Source organism: Stigmatopora nigra, chromosome 5 (genome assembly GCF_051989575.1).
Source record: "Stigmatopora nigra isolate UIUO_SnigA chromosome 5, RoL_Snig_1.1, whole genome shotgun sequence".
Taxonomy (NCBI): domain Eukaryota; kingdom Metazoa; phylum Chordata; class Actinopteri; order Syngnathiformes; family Syngnathidae; genus Stigmatopora; species Stigmatopora nigra.
Window position 1 is genome coordinate 7127707 of NC_135512.1, and position 10028 is coordinate 7137734.

At 39.6% G+C, this 10028-nt stretch overlaps 1 protein-coding gene across 3 annotated transcripts; it reads left to right on the top strand.

The window, feature by feature from the left end:
- The first annotated feature begins 7219 nt into the window (after positions 1-7219).
- On the top strand, positions 7220-9982 carry LOC144197261 (peptidyl-prolyl cis-trans isomerase FKBP3-like). 3 transcript variants are annotated; one of them, XM_077717938.1, is made up of 7 exons: positions 7227-8243; positions 8442-8541; positions 9106-9198; positions 9288-9442; positions 9508-9652; positions 9721-9780; positions 9899-9982. In XM_077717938.1, the coding sequence occupies exons 1-4, from the start codon at positions 8230-8232 to the stop codon at positions 9357-9359; spliced, it is 279 nt and encodes a 92-aa protein (XP_077574064.1). In that variant the 5' UTR covers positions 7227-8229; the 3' UTR covers positions 9360-9442; positions 9508-9652; positions 9721-9780; positions 9899-9982. The 3 variants fall into 3 exon arrangements, with proteins under 3 accessions (XP_077574065.1, XP_077574064.1, XP_077574063.1); XM_077717939.1 differs by having other exon boundaries at positions 7220-8243; positions 9106-9218; positions 9288-9652; XM_077717937.1 differs by having other exon boundaries at positions 7229-8243; positions 9288-9652.
- The last annotated feature ends 46 nt before the right edge of the window (positions 9983-10028 follow it).

Consider the following 10028-nt stretch of genomic DNA (forward strand, 5'->3'; position numbering starts at 1 on the left):
TGTGTTGTAGTGTGAGACTGTACTTGTATGTCGATTTACTCATATTTCAAATCAATGTTTCCCATAGAAATGAACTCAATAAAAATTAATTTGTTCCACACATATTTGCGAGGCACCTCAGTCACGCGTACACTACTCATATTTTTTAGATTATTTTGTTCTTTATACCGACCGTCATCATATGCCTTTTCTTCGCACTAGTCTGTATTACACCGGCTTGCTTTGGACCCTCTGTGAATTACTTAATTCTGCACTGATTAACGCAAGATAAATGTTTGCTCGCAATTTTACTCCTATCTGGAATTCCTCGTATGTCCGGGGCACTCGTAGGTCAAGGTATTACTGAACGTGAAAGTGACTGTTGATGTGGTTGTCTGCGTAAGAACTCCAGGGTGACGTTGGTTCTCACAAAGTTCATCTTTATCTTTAGGTCAACTCTAAAGCGTATGTGTGTGTGTCTGCTCCTCCGTCATGTCATCACCGGCTGAAGGTGGAAGCCTCCGGGGGCCGTCGCCGCCTCTAGAGAGGATCTAAGTGTAGTGCAGGAAGCCCCCCTCTCCTCCCATGCACGGCGTCCTGTGGCACCGCTGCACTGTTTTGTCTGCGCTTGGGAAAATGGAAGCTGAAGAGGCAAAAACTGTTGATAAGCAGGCGCTGGTGGTTAAGGGAGTTGAGTGTGTGTGTGTTTGTATGTGTGTGTGGGAGTGGGAGAGTGGGTGCGAATGCCAAGCCGAGTTGGAGGGCGGGTGCGTCTGGAAAGCATCAAGTCATGGCTTCGCTTGCATGTGTGTGTGTGTACGTGCTCTCAAGCTTGTTAACCTGGAGGTCACGCGCAGCGTCAGGTGATGAAGTCAGTGCCTGGCACAATCACACACACACACACACACAGCATGGGAACTGGGCGCAATTCCTTGGTGGATAAACATACGCATACATAGAGGCAATATATACAGCATGTTTTATAGTATACTGTATATATGTGGGAGATTGATTATAAACACATATGTCAAGTATATTTTCACAGAGTTTAACAAGTACTGTATACTATGTTTTTGGGGGGGGATATGTTTTCGTTAAGTATTCTTTTTTTTATACTAAAAATGTGCTATAACTGCATCCATTGACAGTGGTAGACGTCCAATCCATTTGGAGTATTGACGTTGTAGTACTCCCAATTGTTACATCATTTTCTGTGGCCTGCAAAAGTACATGATTGGAGGACTCACCAGATTAGAAAATGTTTACGTTCATTCATTTTCCGAACTGCTTCTTCTCACTAAGGCAAAGAAAGGAAACATAAGCAGTTTAAAAAAAAAGTTTATTTTTCATAAAAGTTCCTTTTGATTTTGGTGGGCCAAAGTCAAGCCAGATCCAAAAGAATAAGTAAGACAGACAGCATTTGACAGATGAGCACACGTATATCTATGGCCAAACACCTCCAGGAGCCTACATGGCACTTATCATCTTATCGTTCGTCGTTAACTGCTTGCCAAGCAGGAAGTCCAAGCAAATTACACGCTGTCTTTCTGCAAAACAAAAGCGTTTTTGTATGTTCAAAGGAACAAGTTGAAGCTAGTTGCAGCCACAAGCCTGCACAAATAAAGAAAACATCTTGTATGTAGCAAAAGACATATTTTTTTTCATTAATACGTTATAGATTTACAAAGTATATGTGGATGAAGTATTTTATTCTATGGAAAAATGAAGAAAAAGCATGTTCATTGACAATAGTCAAATATTTTTGGAGTCAAAAATTTAAAGGCAGCGTGGTTGTAGAAAAAAAGAAAACTATTTTTTGACTAAAATTCTTATATTTAAGTCATGTCAAGGGTATTCGAAAATGTTTCAACCCATTTCGTAGGCCAATCATTTGGTCAATAATATTTTGGTTGTGTGATACGCAGAGCGAAGCGAATATACGTTCTTTCCTCTGACAATCTAAAAGCTACTTCTTGGTGGCCTTTTGCCCGGCCGGCACTCTTTCAACTAAGCGCACCTAACAGAGCGGGCGCCTTTTTCCTTTCCCACCCTCAGCAAGGCTGTCACATCAAGGCTGACCTTCCCAAATGGCCTGCAGGCTCACAATTTGGCAAATGTCAAGCACGGCGCGCGGGCGGGCGGGCGGGCTAGCGAGCGAGCGCGAGAGAGCGACGTCGCACCGCAGGGACCGACGAGAAGCTGAAACTTGAACTGCGGCCCAAATTTTTTGTAAGAGTAGCCGCGCCGCCCGCAGCTGTCCCGCTAATCTTTCCCACCGCTACAATCTCTCGCCACATCTGTCTTTACTCCACCTCCCCCGCTCACACACACACACGATTGTACGAGAAAAAAAAAAGTTCAACCAAAAAGTACATGTAAAAGCCATTTAAAATATTATCTGAGTGGACAAAAACACACAAAATGTATTGAGGAAAAAGTCTATATAAATGACAAAAAAGCCCTTAGCAATAAATCTGATAGAATATAAAAAACGTTTTGGGGGTTAAATATGTAGAAATGATAGTTGTTATGTAAAAATGTCTATGTATATATTTTCTAAATAATTTAACAGTGTGACAAATCCTTTTGAAATAAATTATTTTCCAATCATTTTTATAATCTTTGACCTTATCGACCTAAAATGTAATAATCCATATTCAACCTAGTTTGATACATAACCTCCCAGTTTGACAAAAAAAATCACTTTTTCCCATCCTTGCATTATCACGATATTCCTCTTTTGGCAACCCCGACCTTTGACCTCAATCCCCCAAACTGTAATCATTTCTTCTGTGTCATATGACAAACATAACCAAAAAAAGTTTGATACTAAACCGCTTTATTAGTTCTTAAGTTATTGCAAAATTCCTTTTCTGACCTGGGTGACCTTTGAACTTACCACCCACAATTGTAATCACTTCTTGTATTTCATATTGTAAATATATACTGCATATATATATACTGCATCTAGAAAAAAATAGACAGGGGTCAAATTTGCTACCTTTCGCATGTTAATAAAACAATTTAAGAAAATGTCAACATATTAATGAGGTATTGGAAAGATTAAATTAGTGCCTTTCTGGATGAAATAAGGTGCATCATTTCAAATACAAAAAAGTGTATTTCCAATGGCCGAAAAAAAAAAAAATGAAATGAAATCCTTTATAGATTGCCACCCTATTTGTGTGTGCTTAAGTGTGTGTGCTTAAGTGTGTGTGTGTGTGTGTAATGCAAAATCCCAAGTAAGTCATCTCCATTTACACACACACACAAATCCGCCTTGCCCGCGAAACCCGATCCTCTTTCATCGCATTTCCAGTTGAAATGTTGAGAGAAACGTCTGAGAAGGCAATTTGGTTTGGACTTTTAGCAAGTCAAACAAAAGTGCACTATGCCAAAAAAAAAAAAAAAAAAAGAAAGCTAAACCTTTTTTGGGACGAGATGAAAAGAAATTAGCAAACGTAACCTTCTCATGTGTAACTCCACAGCTGATTTTTTGCAATCAGGACATCCAAAACTACACTACAACCCCCCCACCCTAATTTCCAGTTAAGTTAATTTTCTTCTGTAGGCTTGACGGTCGTGTTTTGGCAGGTAAGCGGACCTCCTGCCGGCCCCCCCGTCCGAGCTTGCCAAGCATCAATAAAAGAAAAAAAACTTTTAAAAAAAAACGACTAGCGGCTCAGATGGCGAGCAGATGGACGCCGCGTTAGCAAGGACGAATGTGCACCCCCCCTTGACATTTCTTTGTTTTGAGGGTCTTTTCATTCTTTTGCCGTCTTCTTTTTTTGTTCATGACTTGCATTTTTGGCAACATATTTTCGAAGGCAGGGGGTCATTTCCTCTTCATTCATTTTTGGGGCATCTTTAGGTCGTAGCCAGTTCTCCCAGTTTAATTGAATTGGATGTCAACCATTATCGATGGTGGGCTAATGGCTTTCTTCCTGATAATTTGGGGTCACTTTTTTTAAATGATTTTGCAGTTGCGTTCTGTAGATTTTTGGTCACCTATTGTTAAGTTTGGGCTCCCTTTATTGTTAAATCATTGGTTGCCATTGTGGGAGATGGACGTCCAATTCATTGTAGCACCGTCAATGGCACTGAACATTAACCATTAACAGTCAATTCTCCCAGTTTAAGTCAACTGGATGTCTATGGTTGTCAATGGTAGGCTTGAGGGTCTCGTCCTATACATTATTGTTCTGGGGTCCCATTCTGCTGATTTAGGGGCATCATTTCAGCACTTTCAATCAATTTTTCATAATTTTGTGGCATTTCCAAGTTGTTTTCTTTTTAAAAAAATGTAATGAACAGCGTTGTATTTCAAAAAGGCTAAAATGAGTTCAAGTAATAATACGATAATTCACTCTTTACCTTCTTACTGTGGCTGTTTCAAGGCGTGGCTTATTTCCATTTTCCATCAGCCGTAAATTGGGTCAAATGTGGTTTCACGATTAACGCTAAGCTTCTAACTAGTGAGCATCCATCTGCCACTCGCCTTTAAAATGTGACCGTTTGTGTACGTGGGACGTGTCACAGGTGTTCAGGTGAAGCGCCTCCAATGCATGATGGGTAAGACTAATGGAAAAGGAGGGGGGTTGAGCACTCGCTAACAAGAAAAGTTCAAAGCCCTGGAGTGACACCCCTATTAGACGCTAATGGAGGCAGCTGAGCACCACGCCCAGCGACAAGCCTCGTACTTAAAGCTTTTTATGGTGGGCTGAGGCGGGGGAGTGGGAGTGGGAGTGCGGGGGGAGGATGGGGAGGAGGGGAGCGCATGCAATCCTCCTTCCCCGGAGGTTACAAAGGGTCAAGGGCGCTCATTTTTCATGCTGCTCTTTTACGTGGCGGGCTTTTTCTACTCCACCGATTCACAGTTGAGCTGTGAACCAGGGGCCAACAAACATTTGGGGGATTTGATTCAAAAGCTCCATTTAGGGGGATCAATTAAACAGATGTTTAGTTAACTCCTTGGCTGCCATCGATGCTTTCAGTTCGAATGGATTGTGGTCAATGGGAGTGGATTATTACTTGATTGGAAACAGAATTGTGGGGATAGATCGCTCTATTATTGTTTTTCATTTGCACTTTTTGTTTGGGTTAGTGTATCCCCTTTTTTGGAATGATATACTTTTAACTTGGTGTTTTATAACCAGTCTTTGGAAAGCACTTTATCTGCACTGTTCCAATAATTTGTTGTCTATGAAAAAGAACTAAATAATCATTATAATCAACCATTTTGATATTTTGTAGTTTGCAATTTGTTATGATCTATTTTTTAAAAATGCTTTGTAGAATTATTCACATTTTTTAGATTAGATTACATTAGAGAACTTCATAAATAAGCTAAAGAGTAAACATATCTAAATAGATATATAAGTGTGTTACTGAAATGTTCTTATTATACTGATATTTATATTAGTTATAATAATACTAATTATTCATTACTTTTTCAAAATTGAAGTTTAAGAAAAAAATATTCATGACAATTTGAATACTTGCCCCCCCCCCCCCCCCCCATGAATCTCCCAATGAACTGGTTCACTTAATTTAAAATTATTCATATGTGAATGTTGTTATTGCCCATCACAAAATATGTAGTAGTGGCAACACTAATGTTACAATTTAAGGTCCAATGAGGGGGTCGCATAGGATTGTCTCGTGGAGCACAATTGGCCCCAAACTGTCCTAAAGTAATAAAAACCATTTAAGAAAACAATAAATAATAATTTGTGCACGAAAGGGGGGGGGGTTGTAAAAGTGCCTTGTCATCCATTGTGCCTCAGCCACTCTCACACAAACCGTGTTCTTATCTTCAACCTCGTGACAAACTTGCATTGTTTCGGCTTGATTTTTTTTCTCTTCTTTTTGGGAAGGGAAATTCCCCCTGCAATGAACATTCCAGCTTTTCCTGCAGATCTCCTTCTCATAGTGGCCCTGCTTCCTGTGTGAAAAAAGTCCAGGACTATAGCTGGGTTTGTGCCTTTCTGAGGCCGGCGGGTGGGACGAGGGGTCGGGAGACGCTTTGACCTCCCCGGCGCTCTCGGGAATGCCAAACACGCCGCGGGAAACAAGCCCAGTGTCTATGCTGGCCATAGAAAAAAGAAAAAAAAAACCTGGACAGTGCGATAGGAAAATGAGGGGGTCTACTGAGGGAATATGTGGGTGATTTTGGCAATTACTTCTAAGAGGGAGTACAATTAACCCTGTGCTTCTCTGTGATTCCCCTCCGCCTTCACATACTTAACCCCACCCAAGGGTTACAGGGGTGGTAATATGTTCCAAAAATGTGGAAACAGGAAATCAAATTTATTATTATTATTTGCCCTATTAGTTAGTTCAGAGTTAACCAAGTCAGTAAAGAAAATAAAATGAAGAATTTACTGACTTAGCTACTTGATAAGCAAATGTTTGCTAACTTAGGTGCTGAATTAGACATTGTAGCCACTTAGATAAAGGTTAGTCATTTCCTTGCTTTGGTTGGTTGAAGGTATGTTAACCATTAACTTCAGGATGGTTGGTACCATATCAATTATTTGGAAAACGATAAAAAGCCCACTCAAGGGTGAGAGGGTCATACATTCAAACAATGTGGAAACATAAAGACATCTTTCTTTTTTCCGCAGTGTTTAGTTTGGAACAAACCAAGTCTATAGATAATTCATTTATTATAATCCCTAATTAATCATCCCCTGCGATTGGCTGGCCACTGATTCAAGGCGCCCCCCACTTTGTGCCCATAGTTATCTAGGATAGGTTCCAGCACCCCCTGTGAACCTTGTGAGGAAAAATAAATAATAATAGATCAATACATTTTAGATATATATATAATGATATCCTGGGATGACAAATGTTACAAGGAAATAGTCTCATAAACTGTAAGGAAGACAGTTTTGACACAAAACTGCACGAAGTAAGCCTAAAGTATTGAATATGTATTCCAATTCAATTGCTGCCAATCGTAAGGTTTATCTCACCTCCTTTTAAACATTTAATACAACAGTATTGAGTACTGAGTGTTTTCCCTTGGAGTTACACTTGTGGATGTAATGCACTCTGTGAGTTTGTATGTGTACGCGAATGAGTGGCAGCCTTAAACAAAGCGGGAAGTGAGAGAACAGTTCCGTCTTTCCACAATAACGGATTTTCATGCCAAACAACACAAGACCTACGGCGAAGATTAGCGGCTTCTTTTGTGACTCATTCGCCGGGCTTGCACCGTACGTAACCAAACAGCGGGGCACACACACTCACCTCCTTCCACTGTCATACCAGAGCAATGAGTGTCCTTTAGCCCCGTGAAGTCGGGGTATGCCATGAATATCTTGGGAAAATGATGTGCAAGAACAGGATGTTAATATTTCCAGTGAATCATCATGTTTTAATGCCATTGACGACCAATTCATTTGAACTGGGAGGGCCGGCCGCATTGTAGCTATGGTTTCAATCACAATCTCTTTATCACAAAATTCTCTGATGTTAAAATTTTTGAAAGCTATATTCATCATCTTTAATTCACTGAAAAAACTCAAATGTTCATACCTGGCAATCAAAAAATCAAGTAAGGGAAGAATTTGAGAAATTTGAAATGCATATATAACAACAAGCAGTGGTGGACATGCTGGCCTAAAAATATCTGAATCACAGACTGATGAAAATTATATTTTGGCCATGAATACTTTTTGAATAATTCCAAATTGTGTGTCAGATTCTTTTCATTGCTTTTGCTTTTGTGTGTTTTTATATTTAGCATTTAACTAATCACATTTCAGTCATTATTGGTTGCCAGGGTCAGAAATCCACTTGCAGCCCCTGCAGCACAAGATAAGCGTGGGTAAAACTGTTGCTTTAAGCAGCATGAAACTGTTGCTTTAACCAATCAAATTTCGAGGTGGCGACACCAACGTCTTCTCATTGGGGTGGTACGTCATCGCTTTCACAAACTCTGATTGGCTGGTAATAGAGCCAAGCAAAAAACTATTTGTAGCGAACTGCAATGCATATATATTTTTGTGTTTATTTAATAGTGGAGAATAAGAAATACATATGGTTGCAGATTTATATACATTTTATCATGAAAATAATTATTTTTTTGTGTCTGTTTTTAATATGCTTGACAAAGGTCAGAGTTCACATGACCGCCATCTTCAAAATGGCGGATGAGCCGGGAGCTAGTTCGCTAGTATACCGCAGAGCACCTCAGAAGTGACGATTTACCGAAGAAAGACCCGATAAAACTCTTACGGGACAATGCACCGCATTCGGTACGTTGTCACGTTGTCATTAGGGGATTTTGAAGCCCCATGTCTCATTTTAAGATTGCTTTTTGACGTTAGCATGCTTCGATGGCGTGCTGTAGCTCCTCGTGGTTGCAACCTAAAATGTTTGCAAACAAATTGGCAACATTGCTTCACCTATAACTCTTTATGTTTAAAAGGAAATCATTCTATTGTGTGTTTCAGGTCCTCCCCGAGCACAGACTGCGGGGAAACATCGAGAATGTTGCCAAACGGCCAAAAAGGATCACCTTGTCGACGCCATACGGAGCTGTTTCTCAGCAAAGTAAGTCATTTTCTAAATATTTTGTATTTTCTCTATCCTTGCACTAATTAAAGGTCAGCGTTCAATTATCAATTATTTTTTTCCTTCATAGTGACCCATTTAACTTTTGAATGAAAACATGCTAACTGGTCTGTTTTTTTTTTTTTAATAGCAAGAACCTGTGTGGATAACTCGCACAATTGCCATCAGTGGAGGTGTAAGGAATACACCGTACACTTTTAGAATATATATACTTTTAACCTGGCCTTCACTTTCTTAAAGAAAGACCTCAGTGCTTGGTCCTTTTCATTTTTAGTTTTGAATGTGGTTAGGACAAAACCTAAGGGGGATATTCATTCAACATTAGCACAGGGGTCCTTTTTTAGTTTAAATATGGTAAAATATCAATTTTCTCTGTGTATGAAGAGGAAAAATAAACAATGATGACTTTTTGGAATATTTATTTTAAAGAATTAATGTTTGAAATGATTCCAGGATGAAATATCATTGGAAATGAGTGTGGGTCATTTGTGCATCAAAATGGTTGAATAAGCATTTACATAATCATATTGTGGTGTTTTGTAGTGGTTTAAAGCCAGAGAGACGATGGAAGACATGACAAAGCAGGAGGAAACTGTCAAAATCGACAAAGAAGTCCAGGCAGAATTTGTGGATGAGGTTAGACCCAAGTGCTTCAGGTTATTTAATTTATTATTTTCATGTAATGTGTACTAAACCTATTCATTTTGTAACTTGCTTCTCTTCAGGGTCCGCCCAAGTTTACCAAATCAACGCTAAAGAAAGATGACAAGACTTCACCAAAAGGCGTGATGGTGTGAGCTGATGGTATATGTGGACGGCTATCTTTGACACCAACATCCCCTCAGGGTCTCCAACCTTGGTCCTCAAGGGCCCCAGTTCAGTATGTTTTCCCTATACTCCACCATAACTGAATCAAATGATCAAGAGCGTGATTATTTGATTTAGGTGTGTTTGAGGATATGGAAAATAAACTGGATAGGGGCCCTTGAGGACTGCAGTTAGAGATCCTTTTTATAGCCTTGGCTCATTTTTGAGTTTCTCTGACGTGGACAAAAAGAACACCATGCCACTGACCAAAGCCATCAGAGGGGTATGTCTAATATTTCCATTTTTTTCCCCCCCTCCTGTGACTTTAATATAGCTTGCCTTCTTTTGCAGTGGGGTGCTGGCTTGCTGACTGAACTGGCACCATGGAAAGAAGGGCTAATCTGATGACAGGTATTTTGTTGATAAATTTAAAACTTGGTTATTTTTTTGTCATTTTTTGACTGCTCTAATAGACTGTAATTTTTGTTGGATTCTTATTGTAACTCGAGCCCCTCTTTTTTTCCCCCAGAATTTACCAATGGAAGATTATACTGCTTGACACTCTACTCACACCTGCTTGGATTTTGTGGAAAATAAATGTATTCAAACTGTATACATGTGTTATTCTTCACATTTATGTAGCAAAAATGCAAGGAACA

Excerpts from the sequence above, each read along its gene's own strand:
- LOC144197261 (XM_077717938.1), top strand. Across the intron at positions 8,542-9,105 it reads CGGAGCTGTTTCTCAGCAAA|TGGTTTAAAGCCAGAGAGAC; the intron begins GTAAGTCATTTT and ends GGTGTTTTGTAG. Across the intron at positions 9,199-9,287 it reads AGGCAGAATTTGTGGATGAG|GGTCCGCCCAAGTTTACCAA; the intron begins GTTAGACCCAAG and ends GCTTCTCTTCAG.